Raw genomic sequence first — 26,443 nt, 5'->3', positions numbered from 1 at the left:
TTCCTAGATATAGGAAGATGTGGTGTGAGTGCCAATGAGACAACTCTCCACAAGAGACTAAATGACACATATAGGTCACCGTACAACATAAGTAAAATTGCGTTTGGTGCTTTAGTCGTCTAGCGATAAATTAATCGTGATACATAGCTACTTTAAATGTCACATGATCTTTGTCATCATAATGATATTTTATCCACAAAAAAAATTTGGCGGGACATTGTTGTGAGATAACTTTAAAACGAATATTTAATAGGCTCTTTAACAAAACCTATTATCTCCTTCCAATCAAATGGAAAAGCGTATGGTTGAACTAACCAATTCTTATTTCTGACGGACAATTTAGATTTAAAAATATCCCTCATATATGGCTATTGTTTAAAATAGTTGACTTTAAGTTTTGGTTCTAGTTATAACCACAATCTATGTAGAACCTATCGAGATATAATTCGTAGGAACTCGGCTTTATTCGGTGTGTTTTGTTGTAGAACAATTCCCCAGCTTAACTGAATAGTATAATACCAGCTTTTCTTTTTATATTACATGTTTAATGGAAGCGCAATTATTTATTTTTATTTTGTTGCTCTCCTTTTAATTGTTGATGTAGGTTTATTTGTTGTTCATAAATTCGTTTGGTCGTACATAAGCCAAACGTACACTTTTACTTTCCATGTTATAATTAAGGCGTACGGAAAGTGTCAAAAGTAAATTATTTAGCATTATAATGATGTATTGATCATATTTTCTCACCCACGTGATATGGTGTACCTGGTGTGTATACTGATTGCTATTTTTGTAAAGTAAATATAGATGATATTCGACCTTTACACCTTAAAATACAAAATGGAAGTAGACAAACTCGACGTATTAAAATGGTCTGCTTTTGCAGCCAGCAGTATGTTTGCTGGAGGGGCTATTTATATAAATATTGTTGATATGCCAGCTCTTAAAAAGGTTACTGACAACGATTCAGCAAGGCGATTTTGGAAGGAATCTTTTCTAAGAGCAGCAAAGTGGCAGGTATGTTGAAGGATACAAAATTATTGTGGGATGAAAGCCGACTTTGTTTGTATTGAGACGGTTGAGCATGTACATTTCTTCCTGGAAGAAGCAGAATAAATAATGAATAGCATTTTCACAATATTAAACACTTTCTAACAAAGTTTATCAGAGCTGATCAAAACCAAATTGAAAATGCATATACACACTGATCTTAACAATTGAAAAGTGTACGTTATCTTTCGAAAACAACGCGGAAATCTCCCACTCGGTATGAATTCAGTTATACTAAAGAACGATTGACGAATACACAAAACTTTACAATTTCAGAACACCAATTAACTTGTAGTCATTTACAAAAGAGTTAATTAGTTCATTAAATTATTTCGAATTCATGTCCTAAATGTCGAATCAATTGTTGAGCATCAAAGTGCTAAACACGGTTTTTGGAAGCTTTTTTCTAAATTAACAGTGACAATTATTACAAGTTAAAATACTCAGGATGAAACTTTCTGCTATAATCATAAACATTTTTTTGAAAAAATATTAGATTTGACAGACAAATATTACATGCCAATCAATCAACCTATACATCTGACGTTAGTCTATTGTTCTTGCAGTAGATTATTTTTCAAGAATAAACTGACCACTGTGTTAACTTAAGATAACTTGAATTTATCATAACTTTAAACTTTTAAGGTGGTATATATGGGAGTCTAAAATAAAAATGATAGAAATTGTTCATACTTTGTTAAAATGTAGTTTCTATTGATAAATGATCAAAAATATTATAAAAATGATAGGTCACCGTGCATTTTCTCAAGCTACAGGTTGTGACAAAATTACAAATTTTGAATGGATTGTACAGGAAAAAACACCATTTTGTGAATAGAAACTAAACAAAGTGATAGAATTGTAAAATAAATTAGGAAAAGATTGCTTTCAGACAATGATTTGAGAATATCAAAAGAAAAGATAGGGTCACCGTACGTTTTTTACGACTAAAAGACAAAATTGGAAAATTTCATGTAGAAAATGCAGTTATAGAGTTACCTCCCCTTAAAATGCCAATTTGAAAATATTCAAAAACAACCAAAATTAATCCACACTTGTAAAAATATTAATATTTCTAAGTTATATTCTTATAAATTGGTTCTTTTAAATGAAAATTCACATTAAATTTCTGCATTCCTGCATCAAATTTTGCTAACTTGATAGAAAATATGGACCTTAGATTCTCTGTTTTTTACAATCCAAGATAGCGAAAGACACCCATACCACCTTAAATTACGATATTGTATCCTCTTAAAAACGAGTGCATTTGAAGGGTTAAAAATCACGCGACGTCACGGTGTTTTCTCCACAATCAGTAGATGTATGATACCACTATACCACGACTTGCGACTTGTCGATCGTTAATTATCGTTTATGAACCCACTACTTCTTATCAATTTTCTGTAACCTCAACCTGAACCTAGTTATAGTTTTATCTGCCGCATAACCCCAGCTATAAATGTCCAGGATGTTCTGCAAAGCTAAATATTGTTAAACGAATCACTTAATTTGTAACATGAAATTGTGTCCCTATCTAATATCCACCTACATTAGAAAATTCCTGTACCAAGCCAGGAATATGACAGTTGTTATCCATTCGTTTGATGTGTTTGGACTTTTGATTTTTGCCTTTTGATTTTGGACTTTACTTTTTGAATTTTCCTCGGAGTTCAGTATATTTGTGTTTTTACTTTTTATCCATATACATTTTTTCCACATAACGACAATATTTCAGATCATTTCATAAAAGAAATTTTGTCTTGTTACGGAAGGTTGTCCAAGGATAAATTGTCATGAAAAAGATTCTAGCAATGCTCACAACTTTATTGCATAAGGTTACTAAGGGAAGATATAATTATATTTTCTAACTTGTTCAACAGTTAAATATTGTCATGAAGAAGAGTATAACATGGTAAAATATATTCCAGAAGGTGTTACAAAATTTCATGGACAAGGACACTATTTCACAGTTTAATATTGTCCTGGACAGTATTTCTAATAGTGTCATGAAAAGTGTCCATGAACGATATTATTATATGATTTTGTACAGCAGACAATATTCCATGAGGGACTTTATTTTGTGTAACAGTTCCCCTCCTGCCTTTAAATAATGTTAGCTTTACATAAGATTTACAATACGAAGAGTTCATGGTACTAAAATTTTAATATAACATATGTAAGAAAGATAATGATAAAAAGGTACTGCTAACGAATAGATTTGAACTTTCAAATTCTAAAACGGATACATCTGACTTTTTTAACACGTATTTTGTTGCAACACTTATGATTTATTTTGTATTTCAGGGTGGACTTGGAATGGTAGCAACTTTAACTGGTGGGGCTGTCTGGTTTTTAGATGAATCCAGTAACAGACATCTTTGGTGCATTGGTAGCAGTGTCATGGCAACCATATTTCCATGGACAATGTTCGTTATGAAGCCAGATATCAACAGATTACTCGACGACAAGGTCCTAACAGAAAGAGGCAATTAATTTATCCTTTTGGACTGCTAAATATTTAATTTAATGAATATTGATTTAGACAGCCGTTTTTTATAAAACAAAACAGCATAAAATCTATACACTTCATATTTTTTCAGAGTTTACTTGATTTAATATAGACTAGTATTTGTATAGTAAGATCCTTACAAGACATGTAATAATCGGTCTTCCGGTGGCCGATAAATAAAGGCAACAGCGGTATACCACTGTTCGAAAACTTCATAAATCGATTGAGAAAAAAAAAACAAATCCGGGTTACAAATTATAACTGAAGGAACACATCAAATATAACAACGACACAACAGAAACACTACAATGCAACACACACAGAAACGAACTATAAGATAACAATAGCGAATTTCGAGTTTCAGTGAGCAATTACTCCAGTATCGATCCGTTTTAACTGGTTTTCGAACGTTTTGACTGTGTGTGAAGGTTATGTTAGTAAATCAAGTCATGTATATTTACAGGACGCTGGAAAAGGTTCTTTCAAATTTGAGTAAGCAACAAAAGAGGGACGAAATATACCAGAGGGACAGACAAACTCATCGAAATCGAAAAATAAACTGACAACGCCATGGCTAAAAATGAAAAAGACAAACAGGCAAACAATAGTACACATGACACAACATATAAAACTAAAGAATAAGCAACACAAACCCCACCAAAAACTGGGGGTGATCTCAGGTGCTCCGGGAGGGTAAGCATATCCTGCTCCAGATGTGGCACCCGTCGTGTTGCTCATGTTATAAGAAATTAGGTAAATAGTCTCATTCGGTAGGTCACATTCATGAAAGGGAAGGGGATTGTAGTTAGGAAGTGCGGAACATATCCGATGTCATCTGTGAAACTGTTATTCCATCAAGATGCATGCATACAGTCAAAAGTTGATGAAAAAAACGGGCATACATTATTATATAAACTAACAGAGTACATTTTGTAACCGCAGGCAGATGTTTCTATCTATAGGAAAGTCGACTATCCAAAATTCTATTTATATGGATAGTTTCCCATGGAAAGAATAAAGTGTCTGTGCTTCAGCAATGATATACTTTATACCATATAGTCGGATTTGAAAATCCCTGACATGGGAATATTTAAGAAAAATTGAAGTTCTCAATTAATTTTAATATTAAACATATCAATTGTTCTATGTTTTAGGTGGTGATTGGGTCCGTACTAAGATAGATGCCTGGAACAAACAACATATGTATAGGAGTTTGGTTGGATTGTCTGTATTCGGACTGTGGATGTTTGCCATTAGTAAATCATAATTTACGTGACTATATTGACAAGTTCACGTGGTTAAATGTATAAGCTTGAGTAAATACATGACTGGTGTATTGTTTGTGTGCACTGAGGAACCAGCAGATATTCGACACAAAAGAACACAATTATAAAATGAACCAGTATCATAGATTGTTTTATATTATGTTTTCACTTTGGTAGTTAATTAAATCCTCATACTAGTAGATACCTAAATTAACGTTTTGTATGCTAGATGCGCGCTTTGCTTACAAAGACTCATAAGTGACGCACGAATCAGACAATTTGATCAGGTCAAATAAAGAACGAAGTTGGAGAGTATTGAAGACTCAAATTTTCGAAAGGTTTTGTGAAGTAAATTGATATCAGTTGGTATAGTGTTGTTTCTATTCTAGGATAGCATTTTTAAGTGGTTATACAATTTCTCTCCTTCGTCCCAGTCTATCTCTATTATATAATTTACCTATTGTATTCGTGGTTCTAAACATGCATGAAATATTTGCCACTGAACTCTAAGTAAACATATCAATCAATGCAGGTACAAATGGTAGATGGTAGGGTGAGTTGAATGTTCTTTATAATGAATGTGAAAACGCTCTGGGCATTGTTAAAATTGTTTGTGCTTTCATTTTGAAAACTAATTTGTAAGTCCTTGCTCAATTTGATTAAAATGTTAATGAATCTCGGAACATGTTATCATTTCAATTGACATTGATAAAAGTTAATAATTATCTGCCTGGGTCGAAACTGTTGAACTATATGAAAATTTCGATCAATTGAAAAGTATACAATATATAAAAAAGAGTGTTCATATTTGCTTACTCAATATTCAAGTTCAATATTTAAGTATGATTTTTCTAACATGTCAAAAGGGTTCCCAGGGAAGAAAATGTCAAAAGGGCAAAGGTTTGTAATTAGATATAAAGATCGAGTGGGTAGATACAAAAGGATTCTTTTGACTTTTCAGAAAACATTTCTACAAATTGCGGATATGCGATTTATCAATTGTACTTCCACACAAAAGTTACGAGGTGTCTTACTTATTTCACAAAAGTAAGAACTACATTTGTATATTTTTCTAGGTTTTCCTTTAAACGTCCACTTAAATCGACTCTAATACTAAACTGTGGTTGGGTAAAAGCAGCTCTGAGGGTTAAAGTTAATGAGAGACCAATTATCTATCCAATCAAATACAAACTACAAAAAACGTACGAAGATTTCTACTTCAAAGTTACTGGAAGATTACTTAATGCATATTGGAAAAAGGATATTCATATCTTACAAAGTATATGTAATACGAGTATGTTCTTTTCTGACCGGGCCCGAGTAGGTGGTGTTACACTTTAATCCTTTTATTTTGCATTTAAAAAAGATTTATTCTAATGAAATTGTGTAAAACCTGCATTCAAATCAATTATCTGTATTTTAAAAAAAGTAGACAGACGCAGTTGTTCTTATCTCCATTTATATAATTATTATACAATACTCGAGAACGATCGTGAAAATTAACAACCTGGATTCGCACTTTATATATACACTTTTGTCTTGTTTCAAGATCATACGTAGAAAGCCATGAACTCAGACTACACCAATTTAATCAGGATTAAACAATTCCGGGAGATAATGTACACTGATAGCTAATATTTTTTTTATATTTTAGTAAGTATAGATAGGCGAGTGACTTATTTCAAAAAGACGCTTAGTTAACGACTTTAATGCACCCACCTAACACACGGCTGTATTATATATCATTCGAAAGCTGATAATCTGTACTTTCTGTTTTGCCCGGTCGTAAAAAAATCGTACGGTGCATGTTCTGCTAAATCAGGGTCAAAGGTCATGAAAATAAATTCAAATTTTTACGATTATTAAATAAAACGCTATTTTCTTATTCTTAATATTAGGTCAAGGAATATTTGTTTTGTAATTTTAAGATGTTATTATTTATTTTTGTTCATGGAACAGCCTTCTATTGAAGTGTTTGCAGTTGCCCAAAAATCTACCATCTTCAAATAGCGATCATTGTGTTGATTTATGTTAAAATAGCACATCGCTAATTGATAATATCAGGGAGGAACATGAGATTTCATAATAAAAGAAGGGATATTTAAAGTTAGAACATAATATATGCGAGGTAATTGAGGTTAAACTGTTTTTTACTGAGTCAAACTTTTTTTACTTTTTGTAATTATGTTTAAATGCAAACACTAATATTACGTTATACTACATATGAGCTCATATGTAGTATAACGTAATCAGAGATCAATATTTTAATTAGATTATACTACATATGAGCTCATATGTAGTATAACGTAATCAGAGATCAATATTTTAATTAGATTGATGCAAACATGACTTTGCTACTAAATCGTAGGCAACATTGAAATAAGTAACCTTGGTTAGAAACACTTGGTTGTTTAGAACGTGATGGAAACGAACTAAATAAAATGCGACTGTTTCTTATTTAGTTTAAAATCGTGTTATATTTAATCTTATTAAAAATGTGTTACGTCTTAGTTTAAACATATTTATTTATAGTGGATTGGGAAATAAGTTTTGCAACTTAAATTAATCTCTTTCCACTTTGCGTGAGCAAGTGCTACCTTGTAGCGGCATTAGTCTGCTCTTTTTCGAAATCTACAAACGTGTGTTTAACGTGCTAGAGATATGGCTCTCTCTTTACACGGGTGAGCCATTTATCGTCCCCTTCCGATGGACTTTCATTGTTTCCTTAAGACCATACTCACAAATGGTGTCTAGTAGAGCCGAAAATTCAGTCCCTGAAATTTTCATCGCGGAAGGGGAATCGAACCAGGAACCTTTGTGTTAGTAGTTCGATGCACTAACCACTACACCACTGCTCTCTTTTACCCGTCTTGTGGCTCATGTATTTCCTAACTCGGTGCCAAACCTTATTCGGTTGGTGTCATTCACGGCAAAGATGACGGCAATTTGGTTACGTCGATGGAACTTATCAGTCGCCATCTGGCGAAACAGATATCTCATAATTGTCAACCAACTCGTAGTGGCGTCCATGAAATTTGTAAAGGGCTGATTTCAACTTTGCATTTGAACTCTGGTTTAGAACCATGTTTAAACCACCATTTTTCTTCAAATGTCCTGTACCAAGTCTTGCATATGACAGTTGGTATCGAATACTCTGTTTCTTTGTATGATGGCGTGTGTTTTTGTAGCAGTTCAGTGTTTCTGTTATATCGTTGTGTTCCTCTTATAGTTGTTGCGTTTCCCTAGTTTTGTGACCCGGATTTATTTCAGTTACTAGTAAATCGATAGATCACTATTGAATAGCGGTATTCTATAGTTGCCTTTATTTCAGAGGAGATGCGGCTCAATAAAATCGGTCTCCTCCTTTAGTAGTATAGATATGCAGGCGTTGCTATAATGTTGTTAGATGGAAATGAGAAGTTTATAATTTTGTAGTAAGGGGTGGTTTTATGGGTTGTTTTATACACATTTCTCTTGTCGTAAAACTTTTTCTCAACCAACCCTCATCATCGATTTCAAGATACGTGATGGAGTAAACTATATCTGTTGAGTCTTTTATTTCCAATTTCAATGGAACATACAAGTCCAACATTGTCACAAATTTTGCGCTCTTTAGTGAGATGACATCATCTATATAGTGGAAAGTGAAGTTTCAAGATAATGAAAGCTTCTTTTCAGTCGTCATCAGAAACTCTTGCATGAAGTCATTCTCGTATGAAAAATGAACTTGCCATTAAAGCTATTCAGGAAGTCTAGTTGTAACTAGAATCTTTGCGTATAAATGGATATTTTTTCTTCAAAATTATTCTTATTTTATGAATTAATACATGTAAACAATGAACAACGCAATTCAAGCAATCAAGAAATCAAGTTTTATAATTTGTTTACTAGTTTTTTGAAATTTTTTGGAATTACAATTTTCATCAATTTATTTTTATTTATTTTGGTCGAAATTTTTAATTCACATAAAATAAATAAAATGCCAGGTCTTTTCACTACATCAATATTTATAATGAGGCTACAAATCAAACAATTAGAAAAGTCAAAATATGTTTATTTCAAACTGGTAGTTACAATGCAGATTGCAATTCTCTTAGTTTCACCCCCTTTATTTCAAGCAATAAGATGATTCGCGCACATATTTTTTTACTCTAAATTTTTCAGATTCTTAAGAATTTGTTTATTAAATCTTATATTGACCACATACAATGTTTAAATAAGAAGAAATTCTTAAAAGCAGTGTCTTCGCAGATGGCGGTATTTTGGGCAACTGTATGAGTTGTTATGATTTGCTGTATTAGGTGTAAAACCACCATTGATTTTCCCCTATTAGTCTTTGTTAAATTTGCACTTTTCCCAAAAATGTGCAGAATTTATCTTTGTTTCAAATAAAAAAAATACTTAGCATGAGTAAAGTTTTATCCTGTCCAGTTCTACAGAAAAGGTTTCACATAACATTTCATTGCATATAAGAAAATAACCATCATTGGAAGTTAACCAATCAAATTTCTCCCCTTATTCTATCTGTGTACAAGGTTTAGTCACCATGTAACCTCAAGATTAATCCATTTTGCCTTAATTCAGCAAATAAAATATGTTTAAACTAAAACCTCAAGATTACAAAATGTTCTATAGAAATCACAAATAAAAAATAATGGTGTTTTGAAATACCCAAGACATATGTTTATGAAACAGAAATAGTTTTACTGCAATAAAATGTAGGATTAACTACCTACAACGGTCAAATTCAAGGGAATATTTTTTTAGACCTACTTTCATGCAACCGGATGTGTCGTACCATGATTTAGTGGTTTTACACCTTGATTAGAAGTTTTTAGGAAATTTTACTTCTTTGATAGTCATTACAGGGTATTACTTAGTTTAAAGTGATTAGCAGTTGCACCAGAAAGAAAAATTTTGGTTTTCACACATTTTGTTAACTTTTACTCGAATTTCAGGAAACATGTGCGCTCTGTCAAAATCACGCTTTAGATATTAAAAAATACATTCGAATAATGACTGTTAATCGCTCTGCTAAAAGTTTCAAGTTAGATTGTTTGCATATATGTGAATTAAGTATATAAAAGTCATATAATGCAATCAGGCTGAAATCTTCAAAAATATGCACTTATTCGTCCTTGGCCTTTGATCTCGATTTGACGGAAATTGCACCGTACGATTTTTTTACGACCGGGCAAAACAGATAGTACGTGTAGCTTCAAAATGATATATAATTTAGCCGTGTGTTAGGTAGGTGCATTAAAAATTTTATTGTATGGTTAAAGTCACTCGCCTAAGATGTAAGTCGATCTTTATATCAGTTTAATACAAAATGGAAGTAGACAAACTCGACATATTAAAATGTATTGCTTTATCGGCTACTGGTTTATTTGCTGGAGGTTCTATTTTGATTAATGTTGTTATTAATCCCGCTCTAAGAAAGATTAATGATATTGCAATAGCAAGGAGATTCTGGAAAGAAAGTTTTTATAGAGCTGCGAAGTGGCAGGTATGTTGCATATTCACTCGAAAAATGTTTCTTTTTCACAAGAGCAGATATAGTAAATAGTAAACAGCCTTTTTCAAGTACTTATTAAACTCCTGGACCAATAAAGGTGATTTAAACCAATGTGTGGTAACTTTTTAAACAAATCAGGTCATACATTTGAATTTTCATCAATTGAAGTTCTCTAATTCACGAATACAGAATTAATATTCTGATTTTGAAGTTTTGTACCTTGCCTGAACATCTGAAGTATGCGAAACTAACGAATGCAATCACAGATCATTGTTAGCTATAATGGTTTTGCCCTTGGTACCAGTCTCTCCTAATTCACATTTGATTCCAATATTACCTCAGAATAAAAACGAAAAAACATTTCAGAAAACGCACAAATAAATCTCTGACGTATACAAAAAATGCTAAAAGTTGGTGATGCCATGGAAAATTACACCCGATCCTGTTATGTTAGCTCAGCAATTCTATACTTTAAAATAACAGTATTCTAACAAATCTATGAAGTACTCATTTTCTAACGTTATGACGTTGTTTGGTGTTGTTGTATTATTTGCATAGGCTGCGGATCTGATATACCATATATGGTACTTGTTTTATATAAAAATCTTGTTTCTAATTTCCTTTAGTAACCTTCTGATGTACAAGAATCAAGTTATGGAATATTAATTCACGATTTAAATGCATTGCAGGGCACAGTTACATGAGTGGGTATGTTATAAATATATACAACTCGTTTAAACATCAACCCAACAATGTTGCTTTCGCAATTTTTTAGTTTAATCTGTTGTAGAGTTGTCACTGACTCAGACGCTGTTAGATATATATTTATATATATATATGAGAGCCCAGGTGGTCGTGTGGTCTAGCGGGACGGCTGCAGTGCAGGCGATTTGGTGTCACGATATCACAGTAGCATGGGTTCGAATCCCGGCGAGGGAAGAACCAAAAATTTGCGAAAGCAAATTCACAGATCTAACATTGTTGGCTTGATGTTTAGACGAGTTGTATATACATTATGTACACAGCCATGTATCACCATCATTGATGGCGATCCGATGGAAACATCTGTTGTAGGGTTGTCACTGACTCAGACGTACTTATGAATATTATTATTTTCTGTGACTGTATCTTACATTAATTTGTAGGATCCTTTACTATAGATAATTTAGCTGATCTGTAAGAATAACATCTTCATGCCTTATATATCATGTACTGTAGTACGCCGCTAGATTAAAACTGACGTGGAAAGGTAACACATGGCCAGCGAAAGCTCTTTTTTTGAGAGCCCAGGTGGTCGTGTGGTCTAGCGGGACGGCTGCAGTGCAGGCGATTTGGTGTCACGATATCACAGTAGCATGGGTTCGAATCCCGGCGAGGGAAGAACCAAAAATTTGCGAAAGCAAATTCACAGATCTAACATTGTTGGCTTGATGTTTAGACGAGTTGTATATACATTATGTACACAGCCATGTATCACCATCATTGATGGCGATCCGATGGAAACATCTGTTGTAGGGTTGTCACTGACTCAGACGTACTTATGAATATAATTATTTTCTGTGACTGTATCTTACATTAATTTGTAGGATCCTTTACTATAGATAATTTAGCTGATCTGTAAGAATAACATCTTCATGCCTTATATATCATGTACTGTAGTACGCCGCTAGATTAAAACTGACGTGGAAAGGTAACACATGGCCAGCGAAAGCTCTTTTTTTGAGAGCCCAGGTGGTCGTGTGGTCTAGCGGGACGGCTGCAGTGCAGGCGATTTGGTGTCACGATATCACAGTAGCATGGGTTCGAATCCCGGCGAGGGAAGAACCAAAAATTTGCGAAAGCAAATTCACAGATCTAACATTGTTGGGTTGATGTTTAGACGAGTTATATATAGGAAGAACCAAAAATTTGCGAAAGCAAATTCACAGATCTAACATTGTTGGGTTGATGTTTAGACGAGTTATATATATGTGTTGATATTTAGACGAGTTAGACGGGATTCGAACCCATGCTACTGTGATATCGTGACACCAAATCGCCTACACTGCAGCCGTCCCGCTAGACCACACGACCACCTGGGCTCTCAAAAAAAGAGCTTTCGCTGGCCATGTGTTACCTTTCCACGTCAGTTTTAATCTAGCGGCGTACTACAGTACATGATATATAAGGCATGAAGATGTTATTCTTACAGATCAGCTAAATTATCTATAGTAAAGGATCCTACAAATTAATGTAAGATACAGTCACAGAAAATAATTATATTCATAAGTACGTCTGAGTCAGTGACACCAAATCGCCTGCACTGCAGCCGTCCCGCTAGACCACACGACCACCTGGGCTCTCAAAAAAAGAGCTTTCGCTGGCCATGTGTTACCTTTCCACGTCAGTTTTAATCTAGCGGCGTACTACAGTACATGATATATAAGGCATGAAGATGTTATTCTTACAGATCAGCTAAATTATCTATAGTAAAGGATCCTACAAATTAATGTAAGATACAGTCACAGAAAATAATTATATTCATAAGTACGTCTGAGTCAGTGACACCAAATCGCCTGCACTGCAGCCGTCCCGCTAGACCACACGACCACCTGGGCTCTCAAAAAAAGAGCTTTCGCTGGCCATGTGTTACCTTTCCACGTCAGTTTTAATCTAGCGGCGTACTACAGTACATGATATATAAGGCATGAAGATGTTATTCTTACAGATCAGCTAAATTATCTATAGTAAAGGATCCTACAAATTAATGTAAGATACAGTCACAGAAAATAATAATATTCATAAGTACGTCTGAGTCAGTGACAACCCTACAACAGATGTTTCCATCGGATCGCCATCAATGATGGTGATACATGGCTGTGTACATAATGTATATACAACTCGTCTAAACATCAAGCCAACAATGTTAGATCTGTGAATTTGCTTTCGCAAATTTTTGGTTCTTCCCTCGCCGGGATTCGAACCCATGCTACTGTGATATCGTGACACCAAATCGCCTGCACTGCAGCCGTCCCGCTAGACCACACGACCACCTGGGCTCTCAAAAAAAGAGCTTTCGCTGGCCATGTGTTACCTTTCCACGTCAGTTTTAATCTAGCGGCGTACTACAGTACATGATATATAAGGCATGAAGATGTTATTCTTACAGATCAGCTAAATTATCTATAGTAAAGGATCCTACAAATTAATGTAAGATACAGTCACAGAAAATAATTATATTCATAAGTACGTCTGAGTCAGTGACAACCCTACAACAGATGTTTCCATCGGATCGCCATCAATGATGGTGATACATGGCTGTGTACATAATGTATATACAACTCGTCTAAACATCAAGCCAACAATGTTAGATCTGTGAATTTGCTTTCGCAAATTTTTGGTTCTTCCCTCGCCGGGATTCGAACCCATATAGGTGTACATGGAATAGCATTTAACTTCCTAAATGTAATATATATATAACAATAAGGTTGCCAAAGAGATAAGTATCCAGCTAAGTTCAAATGAAATGAATGAAAGTAATTATAAGCAATCATAAGACCTTCAACAATGAGAAAAACATACCGTACTTCATTTTGTTTTTCTAATACAGTTTTTGTTACAATTTATCATGTATTACAGGGACTACTTTGGACGATAACAACTGTAGCTGGTGGTGCTGTTTGGTTTTTAGATGAATCCAGTTACAGAAATCTTTGGTGCATTGGTAGCAGTGTCATGGCAACCATATTTCCATATAATATACTCAGTATGATGCCAGATGCCAACAGATTACTCAATAATACTGTCATCAAAAAACTAGGTAATTTAATTACCATCTTAAACTGCTAAAATATAATTATTTTTTCTTTAGATAGCCCAGAAACATATATACACATATATGTGTATATATGTCTCTGGATAGCCGTTGTTCGTGTTTGTTTTGTTTTTTTAAGTAAGCAAATAAACATGATTTCCTATTTTTTAGCTTTTACTTGCTTTTATGACTAAATAAAATTGAGAATGGAAATGGGGAATGTGTCAAAGAGACAACAACCCGACCAAATGAAAAAACAACAGCAGAAGGTCACCAAGTTTTTTGAACAGGTCTTCAATGTAGCGAGAAATTCCCGCACCCGGAGGCGTCCTTCAGCTGGCCCCTCAACAAATATATACTAGTTCAGTGATAATGAACGCCATACTAATTTCCAAATTGTACACAAGAAACTAAAATAAAAATAATACAAGACTAACAAAGGCCAGAGGCTCCTGACTTGGGACAGGCGAAAAAATGCGGCGGGGTTAAACATGTTTGTGAGATCTCAACCCTCCCCCTATACCTCTAACCGATGTAGAAAAGTAAACGCATAACAATACGCACATTAAAATTCAGTTCAAAAGAAGTCCGAGTCTGATGTCAGAAGATGTAACCAAAGAAAATAAACAAAATGACAATAATACATAAATAACAACAGACTACTAGCAGTTAACTGACATGCCAGCTCCAGACTTCAATTAAACTGACTGAAAGATTATGGTTTCATCATATGAACATCAGGCACAATCCTTCCCGTTAGGGGTTTAGTATCATACCATGTATTGCGATTTGTTCTACGACTGTGAGAACGATTTTTACGAACAGTTTTATAAACTATATCCAAAATGTTAACGGAATTGGTTCTAGATATATTACCAATTCCCATGATATTATCATTTAGACCGAGAGGGTAAACTGTCTGTAATTTTTTAATCCAATTTAATTCAATTATTTTCCGTGATCGTGCAAACTTTGAATGCGATTCACCAGGCTGCTTGTGCATATACTGTGTGTAGTGCATCAACGTCATATGATAATATTGTAATGATTAGCTAGTTCTTAACACTTCTGTATTCATGCGGAATATGATGTGAATTAATCCAGTCATTTCGGGGCCTTTTATAGCTATATATATACTGTTTAGTATTAAATTTATTTTAAGATCCATTTTGTTACATCTTGTGATCAATTGTATTTGGCAATCGCTAATGGCAGTCAGTAGTGTTAAAGAACATCAGTTGTTCGACCTGTTAGTCAAATGCGTTTTGTTTAAATATACTTTTTCACTTTTTTGGTCTTTTGGAAAATGTTGTTTGTGCTGTTTTTAGACCCTTCTACAACGAAATTTGTTTGACATGCACACGTATAAAAATTGCTGTTTTTATCCAACGCAATCATAGGTTTGCACGCAGTTTTCAATTTAGACTCGTTTATATTTTTTCGTTTGGGCTTGTATCATATTTTCCCTCCGGTTTATATGAACCGTTCATCCTATTGACTCTTAAAATTCAATAGTCTATCTAAAAATGAGGGTATTTTTTTATATGGCCTTCCAAATACCGTTTCGATCCCTTACATCATTGAAGAGACATTTATTGTCGAAATCCGGATATGGTGTACTAAAAAATATTGACACCTTATTTTTGTGGCATACTGACATCCACAAAAAAAAATCTGTTTAGTATTAAATTTATATTAAGATCCATTTTGCTACATCTTGTGATCAGTTTTATTTGTCAATCGCCAATGACAGTCAGCAGGGTTAAAGAGCATCAGTTGTTCGACCTGTTAGTGAAATGCGTTTTGTTTAAATATACATGCACACGTATAAAAATTGCTGTTTTTATCCAACGCAATCATAGGTTTGAACGTAGTTTTCAATTTATACTCGTTTACTTATATATATAAATTAACTTGTGGCCACGATGTTATGCCACAAACATACGGTGTCAATATTTTTTAAGTACCGTGACCAGATCCGGATTTCGACAATAAATGTCTCTTCAGTGATGTCAGGGATCAAAAAGATATTTGGAAGGCCATATAACAAGTACCCTTAATTTTAGAAAAAGTACCCTCATTTTTAGATAGACTCTTGAATTTTAAGAGTCAATATAGGATGAACGGATCATATAAATCTATATATCATATGATACAAGCCCAAACGAAAAAATATAAACGAGTTTATATGGAAAACGAGTTTATATGGAAAACTACGTTCAAACCTATGATTGCGTTGGATAAAAACCGCAATATATATATGCGGTATTAAATGATTAACTTGTAGTATATTTATCCTTTCAGCTGTCATGCCAGAAGATAGTAACACAATTTAAAAGTCGTGAATTAAAATCAAATATTACAATTAACAAGTATGTTTTTTTCAGGTGTTAGTTGGGTACGTACTAAGCTAGATGCCTACGACAAACAACATATGTATAGGACTTTTGTTGGATTGTTTGTGCTCGGACTGTGGTTGTATGTCATGACCAAACCATAACTACGTGGCTTTCGTCCCAAGTAATTGATGAACCAGAAGCAATACGAAGGGAGAAAAACACATATAACAGTAACCAGTATATAGACTGTTTTATAACATACTTTCACTTATGATATAAATTGTTTCAGTTGGTATAGTTTTGTTTATATTCGATGTAAGTGTAACATGTAACTTTCATAAAGCAAATACAAATAAAAATGTAACTTGAATATAAAAAGCATGAAAGCAACTACTGTATGATGCTCGGTAATATGCCGGTACTTGTGCTATTTAGGAACCAGTTAAATAGTTAAATGATTACAATCACTAGGTCTATGTGCCTATTCAACAAAGGACACTCCAACATTGTGAATAGTAAAATATTATAATTCATTTTTTTAAGTGTTTGCTCAAAACTCAAAAGAGGTTAGAAAAATCTTCCGTGATTTAAGGGCAATTCCTTCTATGAAGAGTGACATCTATTACATTAAATTCATATCGGCAAAATTTGACTAGTTTGTACAACTTGCCTTACTGGTCATTTTTGTCTGTTATAATTTTTATCATATAAAACAGAACGCAAAACATTGGTACAGAATTCCAGTGGAAGTCGTAATATTACTCCCTTCGTCTCGGTCTTCCTTTATTAAATCATCGCATTGTATTCATGGTTGATTTGTTATCGACCTAAATATGCATGAAATATGTGTTACTGAACTAAAGGAAACAAATCAATAATTCGTTCTCACTAGGCGTCGTTACTTCGATACTTAATTCGTTCTCACTAGGCGTTGTTAATTCGATACTTAATTCGTTCTCACTAGGCGTTGTTACTTCGATCGGTTCTAATGAAAGTCCAATATGACTCCATGGGGCAATATATAAGACCATTATAATCATCATAACTTTCGTCAATATCTAGTCTAAACTGAATATTTAAAAACAACTGCTAAAAAATGATTTCAGCATAAGATGAGGAAGTTGAATAATTATCATCATATCACATCAATTATTATGGCACAATGAATCACCCCATAACTTATATGTGATAAAATCTAGTTTGACCTTTAGGTTTTCTAGTAATGAGACTCAGTTTGCATATTATGAGAATGATCTTTTAAGCTATAAGTTTTCGGAGGAACTGTTTTAATCAAGTATCGTGTTAGTTTCACTTCCCTTGGCAGTTCCGGGGGTTGGAACCCCCTTTTTTGAACGATCAATGCATTTGAATGGGGACGTGTAGTTGGACCCCCTCCCCTTTTGTCCTGGGTTAGGAACCGCCCTTTTTAAAATGGATGGATACGCCCTGCTTAGCCAATGCCTGAAACTCTCATTACCCTCTTAAGATTGTTACTCCTACCAAGCGTATATTGTTGACGGTCAGTTATCATTAGACATTCTTGAAAGTTTCTAATTCTCTGCTTCTCTCGATACTTCTGAAATATATGACGTATCAAATGAAAACTTCTGAAATATATGACGTATCAAATGAAAACTTCTGAAATATATGTACGATTTTCTCACATGCCAAAAGTGTCTCCAGGAATGAAAATGTAAAGAAATCAAAGGTTAGTAATTAAAAAAAAAGGACGAGTGGATAGGTACTAAAAGATTCCTCTGACTTTCCAAAAAATATATCCACAAATTGCGGATATTCCGGCGATTCATTAATTATAATTCCACACATAAATTACTGGGTGTCTTACTTATTTCACAAAACTAAAAACTTTATTTATTTTCCAGTAAACGTCCAGTTAAATTTACTCTAGTACGAAATTAAAAGATAAACGTTTATGAGAGATCCATCAACTATTCAATAGCATAACAACTAAAAAATACTTATACAAAGGTTTCTTCGTCAAAATAACAGGAAGATGCATGACTATGCACATAAGAAAATGGATATACATTTCTAACAAAGTATCAAAATAAAATTTCAAAATCATATACTACTGTCATTGACTATAACATGGTACAGGAAAAAGACTTTAGGATGCATAGTTAATCAAAAAATCAGAATACTGTCGCACAAGAATCCATATTTTATCAAAATGCATGTACATGTATGAAAAATAATTATCTGTGAACCCTTGTCGATTCGATAGTTTGGGGATATGTTAGTTTAAAATCTTATGAGCAAGTTCAGCAAAATCAAATCAATCATTATCATTCATCAGATGAAATCTAGAAATAAACTCAAAAAGAGTAATTAGAAAGAGCCTATCAAACTATAATAGTTCGACCAACATTAGAATACTGCTGCACAGTTTGGGATCCACAAACCTCATAATATATATATATATATATGAATTGATTCAAGTACAAAGAAGAGCTGCACGATATACTTGCAACAGATTTAGACTCCAAATGTTTCACAGAGTCATCAACAATGCCTGATACTCAGTAGAAGCCGGTTTTAAAACATTTATGTTTTCTTATTGTAAAAAAAATATTAAAATAAAAGACGTAAAAATCGAAATTTAAAAATTGTAAATATCATAAAAAAGAACTCAAAACAACTTCATACAATGTACAGGTATGCTCCGGAAAGTAAGATGCCGTGACTATGAAGAAGAAGAAACCAAAGGCCTTCCAGGTAAGTCGTCTAGCTCACAGCCAAAAATGTCAAAGTCAAAATGCGAGTTGAGAAACTCATATCAAGGATTGTATAAGATTGGAACCAAATAACTTCTTCTGACTCTTTTATATGAATTTTTACCAACTGAAAAGTAAAATCACAAAAATACTGAATTTAGAGGAAAATCAATACGGAAGTCCATAATCACATGGCAAAATCAAATAACAAAACGCATCAAAAACGAATAGACAAGAACTGTCATATTCCTGACTTGGTACAGGCATTTCAAGTTCAAATGTAGAAAATGGTGGAATATACAAAACATGCAATTACATGCAATAACATGTAACAATATAGTTAAATGATATAGCAAACGCGAGTTCTTTGACCTCTATGAATTTCAGGTCAATTACATGGAAATCTTAACATATCATGTTGAAAGAAATTTTGCCTAGTGACTCAAAAGCCATGGTGAAACTTAGGACTGTAATAAACTAGGGAATGGTTCACCTCACACAGTAACGAATGAAGGTAAAATATTTGATAAAATGACACGTTTCTCCATTAGACGCAAACAGTAGCTACGAAATGAGATTTGATGATTGACGATAAAAAAATAAAAGATCATCTGACGCCAAAGGTAAAAAAACGAACTGACGTTCGACGCTAGGGTGAATCCTACCCTCATGCCATGATGCGGGGAGATTTGTGAATGAGATAGCATTAAAAAGATATGAAAAAATCCATCGTCTTTTACATTCGCTTCTATCGTTTATGTCCACAAATCATAAAATAGGTCAAGTAGAAGTATTGTGAAAGTATGCCTGCGCTCAGCTCTATTTCCGGAAAATAATTTACGTAACCGATCTGTATATTAATCACGCCTTCGCCATTTTCTCGAATTGTCAAAAGGACTCAAAATATTTATTGATTGAATATGAGTCGTTTTGCATCGTTATATCCATCATCACAACGTTCTAAGTCACAATATAGACCACCACTACCTGGACCACGTCCCTTTAGACCACCATTTGCAGGACAGCACCAATCTCCCGGTGTATACCAACCAAGAACACCACTTCGTGGTCGTCCCCCGGCACCCCATTTACCATTATCTTCTGGTACCAACTACCCACGTCCAAGAGATCCCCTTGGGGGAAAAGGATCCACTTATTTACAAAATCAACAACAGGGGTATAACACTGATGTAGCGTATTCTGATCCATACAACCAAGGAGAGTATTTTCAGGCAAATCCGAATCATCAAACTGATTCTTTCAACCAAGAAAGTTGGGGAACAGATCAGACAGTATACTCAGAATTTGAAGAGCAAGAGCCTGCATACACTGAAACAGAACAAAGTGATCTTACCTACAATAATAGTGCAGCAGTTTCCTCTGGTTTTGACGGCCATGTGACTCCCGTTGCTTTCCGCAGGGGCAGAGGGTTTGCCCGTGGCCAGTTACCCGCAAACAGAGGGAGAGATTTCCAGAATAGACAAACAAATGACTATGTCTTTGAAAAACAAAAGCAAACAGAATACTTAGATGATGGAACAACAAACCCATATACTTGGAGCAGTCATGGGCAGGAACAACACCAGCAAACAAGCAGAGGTTTACCAGAAAGGGGTAGGGGAAATTACAATCCTGCTATTAGAGGAAGGATAGAGAAAGATTTACCTTCAAGCAGCAGCATTGATGAAAACAAACAGGACAAAGGTATAAATACAATCTGTGTTTTGTCATAACTTAATACATAGACAATAGACCTGATAGACAATATTTATTTGCACAAACACATTTTACATGTATATTAAATGGTTATGGCATACAGTATTAAGACAATAGATAGACAATAGTTAAATTGATTATAATTATATTCAGAGTGACAGTGGTATTCACAGGGAATAAAAAAAAGACTGTAAATTTTATGTGTGTATTGACAGTTAACACATTATTAATTAAAAAGTAGAAGAACTCAAACAAAAATTAAGTTGCATATTAAAAGAAACAGAAGTTATACAGATGTTCTCAATAAAAAACAATCATTAATATACTGTATGGTGATTTTTATGATGACTGTCAGACTGCTATTTAAAAGTGCAGTCATATATATTCCTCAGTATATATAAAGTGATCAACTGTAAGTTTTAGTGTGATATATTTGTAGATCTGATACTTTTTTGTATATTACAAGAAGCATTGTGTGTGCTCTAAAAATGAATATTTTAGGTCCATGTACATTGTAGCAAAAATATAACTCAAGTCTGCCATTTAAAGTTTTGTGGAAGTCTGTCATTGACAATAGCTTTTGATTCAATACATGTAGTTCAAATTAACAGAAAAAAACATTGCGGTACAGTTATTTTGTTCCTGCAATCAAGGTACATTGTACTTTCTGGTAATTTTTTGTTTCATATAGTTTTTACACACTATTTTTTGTCATGCTTGAAGATATTGACTTGATATTTTCTTTTTGTTTCCACCATGACAAGTTATAGAACAGGTTACATTTTGTTCTGCTATTATGAATTTTTACCCTGTAGACAACATTGCCATTCAATATTGATACTCTCAGAATGTGTGTAATTGAGTTCTTTAATTTCCATGCATGTAATGCAAGCCCTTTAGGAATAAAACCACTTATTCACAGCCCATTGTTTTCTATATAAAATTGCACTTTTCTTTTTGATCTGTCCGAATTAGTCAGTCAGGGGTACTACTTGTACAAGTGTATTTTATTTACTTGAAGAAGTAAAAATAAATATACACATATAGGTAAATTTGAACGATACTGATACAAGTGAATTTTATTTACTTGTATAGGTAAAAAAAAATATTGGCTGAGTTATGTCCCTTAGACATTCAGATTTTTTTACTTCTAGAAGTAAAAAAGTCATCCTATCTTCTTTTATTGAAATCTTTGGATTTCTTTGCTCTAATAGAATTTTCAATTATCTGCTCTTTGCAGATGTCTTTACTAATCACTTCAGTGCAATTTCATGGACAATGAAAATCTCATTTGTCTGTTATCTTCAGAACACTGCTCATTTACAAGCCCCCAAGGAGCAATTTTTGAAGGCCTTGCACAAATACTTAAGATCTTTGCGCAATCAGTTTCTTTGTTGAACTAATGAGATGAAACATTGAACTTTAATTAAAAAATTTGAGCAAACCTGGGAAAAATCATTAAAGGCATGATTTTACATCTCAAAACTTGAGGATTTTTGTTGGATTGTAAGAAAAATTTACTTATACAAGTAAATTTATGAGAAAATGAAGGGGAGATTATTTAAACATTATTTATTTACTTATATATGTATATTTTTTTTTACTTCTTCAAGTAAATAAAATACACTTGTACAAGTAGTACCCCTGACTGTTAGTGGTCTTATACAAAAAATTAATCAATAGTACTTATGATGACTAATCCTTGATCTAAAGCTGATCAAACTTAGGGGGCAGGTAAAGAAATATTTTACATAGACTTATTATGAAATATACATTTATTTCCAATCAATTTTATTTCTTCTGGAGCGATGAATTTTAGCAAAAGTAACGGTTTGTCATGTTTGTTGTCTGTTTTCTGTTTGATCTACAGAAAAACTGTGTGACTTTTTAATCATGTTTATGCCAATAAAAAAATATTCATTTTTCAAAGTGTAATTCTTGTAATTCCCAATTTGACCATTATGCAAAATGTTAGGGATACAGGCATTATCTTTGATTTTGTTTACCTATATACATGTATACATGTACCAGAAGAACAGTGAGAATGAAAGAATCTGTTGTGTACATGTAATGTAAATATTCATGTTTATTTACAAACATAATCTGTTCTTTATTTCAGAGCCAATGACTAAGCACACTTTATTATCATCAAAAGATGGAACTGACAGTTCATCAGTCACACAAGTGTCAAAACAGCAAGCAGTTAAAACAAAGACATCAGTGCAACATGCCACAGAACCCCAAAACAGGGTGCAAACTTCAGTCTCAGAGACATCAGTGCAACATGCCACAGAACCCCAAAACAGGGTGCAAACTTCAGTCTCAGAGACATCAGGACTTCCAGGTCTTGGTACACAGACTAAACCAACAACTTCAGAACAATCAACTCAAAAACTAGAAAATCCATCATTAAAAACAGATCAATCAAAGACACCAGTGTCTCAGCCAACTGTCTTGTCAAGTCCATCTGTTCTGAAAAGCAGTCAATCATCAAGTGTAACATCAGTTGTAAAGAGTCCGGCAGTTGTTAGGAGTACCAGTCAGCAGAGCTCTGTAAAGAGTCCGGCAGTTGTTAGTAGTACCAGTCAGAACAGTTCTTTATCAGAACTATCTGTTTCATCAAGTCTGGGTTCATCTCAAGCTCCTCTGACCAGTAGTGTACACACCACCAAGTCTGTCTCATCAAGTCTTGGTTCTATTTCCTCTCAAACTCCTGTGACCAGTAGTGTTGACAACTACAAGCAGTTATCAACCACAGCTACCACTGCTACAAGTATAGCCAACAAAGTCATTACTACAGAGGGTCCAGCGATCGTGGCTGGAAGTGACAAATTAATAGCATCATTTGCACAGAGTTTATTGTCTAGTGTCAAATCAGAAGAATCCATCATAAGGACACCAAAGTATACGTTACCACCATTTCACCCAAGTTCTGCTCTCCTAAGTAGTAGTTTAAGTGCACTTTCATGCAATCAGCAAATTTCAACTAGTTCACCACAGTATATTGCAACTAGTTCACCACAGTATAATAACCCAAATGGATCACAGAGTCCATTACTACAGAGGAGTCCACATGGATCACAGAGTCCATTACTACAGAGAAGTCCACGTCAAACACCACCATCTGGACCCCAAAACACACAGTCTCCAGTCATGCAATCATTCAAGTCATCGCCTGGACCACAGACTGTGCAGTCTCCGATAAAACAGGGATATCAGTTATCCTCTGTATCAGAAAACAATCAAAGTACTGTCAGTCGAGGACAGTTGGATAACAGTGTTTCTCAGTATGAAATAAAGGAAGAAACTCATGAAGAGGCTCTAGAGGAGGAGGATTCAGATGAGGAAGTTGATACTGGTTTCTGTCAGTACTGTAACATTAACTTTAATAACCCAGATGTAAGTTATACTTAACATTGAGAGGGCCAACTATAATGTCATTGCTAATAAAGAATCTGATGATGATGATGTAAATAAAGAAAATATTTGTTTGCAACAAACCAAAACAGAGATTTGCTTTTTAAGATATATACCTGCATTGTAGAAACAAATCTTTTAAGTGCAGCCCATTAAAAGTTCTAGAACTAAAAAATATGCGAAAAAATTATGCGCTTTTGTTTTGGGCATCTTTAAAGTACATGTTTGATTTGAATTATAATTTATGTTCGTGCCGATCAGTTGTAACAAAATTATCAAATATCAATGAATATAAGGATGATGAATTAAACTTAATTTGGGCTAAATAATATGTTAGATCTGCAAATTTGCAATTGCATTTTTTTCATGCAAAAATGTAAGCTAGATGTAAATACATGTACACATATATATATAGATAGGTGTATTATTAGAACATTTTATTTTGCAGTCCTACTGGAAACACACTAGAGGTTTATTACACACACAGAAGCTGATGGATTTTGAGAGAAAGAAGAAAGATGAAGGAGAAGAGTTCTTTAAAACAGAAACAGTAGATGCTGGTAATATGTTTAAATTCAAAATGGAAAGTCCCTAATCAAATGGCAAAATCAAAAGTTCAAACACATCAAACAAAAGGATAACTGTCATATTCCCAACTTGGTATAGGCAATAACTTATGTAGAAAATGGTGGATCAAACCTGGTTTTATAGCTAGCTAATTCTCTCAGTTAGGAGTGGAAAATTTAGTATTACAAAGATGTTATTGGTAATTCTATTATTCAGGGATGATTCTCGATCTAGGTCACAATAGATAAACCAAAGTTGTATTAGCTTTTGATTGATAATCACTGAACAAAATTCATTTTGTCAATAATCTGTTATGGATTTTCATCATAAATGTAAAAATTGGCACTTAGGACTTAGTTTAGTATGCATTCTCAAGTTAAATAAATTCCTTAATCATCAGAAACTCTTTTTATATGACTTTGATGTATTTTTTAACATAGACAGATATATTCTATGTATACAGGTCCAAAATATGAAAGGAGAGATCAGCAAGGTAAAAGAATCTTATCAACAGGAGAAAGACAGCAACTCGCAGAAGAGAACAAAAGGTCAATACATGATAGACTACAGATGGTGATGAATTCTACTGGTGAGGCTGGAGATGGGGCAGATTATGATTTTAACAAAGCCAACTGGATGGATGTGGAAGTAGAACTAAAGCCAAAGATACCTGCTTGGGAAAAAGACCTTAATCCTAATGATGTTGGCAAGGAGCAGTTCCCTGATGAATTCTATTGTGAGGTATAATACAATATACAGGTTTCATTAACTGTAGTAAAAAGGGTATTTAAGAAAGTCAAATGCAGTTTTATGATATATTATTTATTTTGGGACACATAAGTCACAGCTCTCTCTAGAAGAAACAATTCAGTATGGATAGCCGAATTGCCTTTATTGAATGACTATGTGAGATTCAAATTCCACCAGCTATTGGTTGTTTTAAGTAATAACAATGTCATCTATCGTTGTCAATAAGACAATTCTACATCAAATGACATAAAAGTTAATAATTATAGGTCATCTTACTTCTTCAACAAACCCACACCACATATATAGCAACCTGTAAAAGACCATAAAATAACAAATTTGTGTAAAATCATTCAAATGATAAAACTATCAGTCTGATTTATGTACAATACAAATAAACATAAAACAAATAGTAGTTGTTTGTACCGTTAGAAACTGCAAAATTTCATGTATCATATAAAATGTATTTATGTCAGCTATTTCAATTTCTTCTATAACCAACTATTACTAGGGATTAAAGAAAGTTTGTTGCAAAATTATTAAATTATTGTCATGCATTAGTATTATGACTTTTGGTATCACCAGCCCAGTAGTCAACACTTCGGTGTTGACATGAATATCAATAATGTGGTCATTTTAATAAATTTCCTGTTACAAAATTTTTAATTTTTCAAAAAACTAAGGATTTTCTTATCCCAGGCATAGATTTCCTTAGCCGTATTTGGCACAACTTTTTGAATTTTGGATCCTCAATGCTCTTCAACTTTGTACGTGTTTGGCTTTATAA

The 26,443-nt window shown here is 33.7% G+C and overlaps 3 protein-coding genes across 12 annotated transcripts in view; all 3 read left to right on the top strand.

Annotated features, from left to right (window-relative positions):
• The first annotated feature begins 710 nt into the window (after positions 1–710).
• Positions 711–5,026, top strand: LOC134706303 (uncharacterized). The gene is made up of 3 exons (XM_063565124.1): positions 711–1,017; positions 3,355–3,535; positions 4,714–5,026. Exons 1-3 carry the CDS (start codon positions 808–810, stop codon positions 4,824–4,826), a joined length of 504 nt encoding a protein of 167 aa, XP_063421194.1. The 5' UTR covers positions 711–807; the 3' UTR covers positions 4,827–5,026.
• Positions 5,027–9,608: 4,582 nt separating this feature from the next.
• On the top strand, positions 9,609–17,484 carry LOC134704858 (uncharacterized). 3 transcript variants are annotated; one of them, XM_063563644.1, is made up of 4 exons: positions 9,609–9,693; positions 10,969–11,050; positions 13,961–14,141; positions 16,523–17,484. In XM_063563644.1, the coding sequence occupies exons 2-4, from the start codon at positions 11,021–11,023 to the stop codon at positions 16,633–16,635; spliced, it is 324 nt and encodes a 107-aa protein (XP_063419714.1). In that variant the 5' UTR covers positions 9,609–9,693; positions 10,969–11,020; the 3' UTR covers positions 16,636–17,484. The 3 variants fall into 3 exon arrangements, with proteins under 3 accessions (XP_063419714.1, XP_063419715.1, XP_063419713.1); XM_063563645.1 differs by lacking the exon at positions 9,609–9,693 and adding an exon at positions 10,025–10,074; XM_063563643.1 differs by lacking the exon at positions 9,609–9,693 and having other exon boundaries at positions 10,907–11,050.
• Positions 17,485–25,465: 7,981 nt separating this feature from the next.
• LOC134706302 (zinc finger CCCH domain-containing protein 13-like) overlaps positions 25,466–26,443 on the top strand; it is a 68,119-nt gene continuing 67,141 nt past the window's right edge. For all 8 annotated transcript variants that reach the window (XM_063565119.1, XM_063565117.1, XM_063565116.1 and 5 more), the window contains exon 1: positions 25,466–25,650. The gene's annotated coding sequence lies outside the window, so the exon portion shown is untranslated. The remainder of the gene's footprint in view (positions 25,651–26,443) is intronic.

This window comes from Mytilus trossulus, chromosome 2 (assembly GCF_036588685.1).
Source record: "Mytilus trossulus isolate FHL-02 chromosome 2, PNRI_Mtr1.1.1.hap1, whole genome shotgun sequence".
In the NCBI taxonomy this organism is placed as follows: domain Eukaryota; kingdom Metazoa; phylum Mollusca; class Bivalvia; order Mytilida; family Mytilidae; genus Mytilus; species Mytilus trossulus.
Note: the sequence above shows the minus strand (reverse complement) of the source record. Positions and strands in the feature narration are given on the sequence as shown.

What these genes read in the sequence shown, in the direction of transcription:
- LOC134706303 (XM_063565124.1), top strand. Translation starts at nt 808, where the DNA reads ATGATATTCGACCTTTACACCTTAAAATACAAAATGGAAGTAGACAAA. An exon ending in TAAGAGCAGCAAAGTGGCAG is followed by an intron (nt 1,018 to 3,354) that starts GTATGTTGAAGG and finishes TTTGTATTTCAG; the next exon opens with GGTGGACTTGGAATGGTAGC. An exon ending in CAAGGTCCTAACAGAAAGAG is followed by an intron (nt 3,536 to 4,713) that starts GCAATTAATTTA and finishes TCTATGTTTTAG; the next exon opens with GTGGTGATTGGGTCCGTACT.
- LOC134704858 (XM_063563644.1), top strand. Translation starts at nt 11,021, where the DNA reads ATGCATTGCAGGGCACAGTTACATGAGTGG. An exon ending in GGGCACAGTTACATGAGTGG is followed by an intron (nt 11,051 to 13,960) that starts GTATGTTATAAA and finishes CATGTATTACAG; the next exon opens with GGACTACTTTGGACGATAAC. An exon ending in TACTGTCATCAAAAAACTAG is followed by an intron (nt 14,142 to 16,522) that starts GTAATTTAATTA and finishes TGTTTTTTTCAG; the next exon opens with GTGTTAGTTGGGTACGTACT.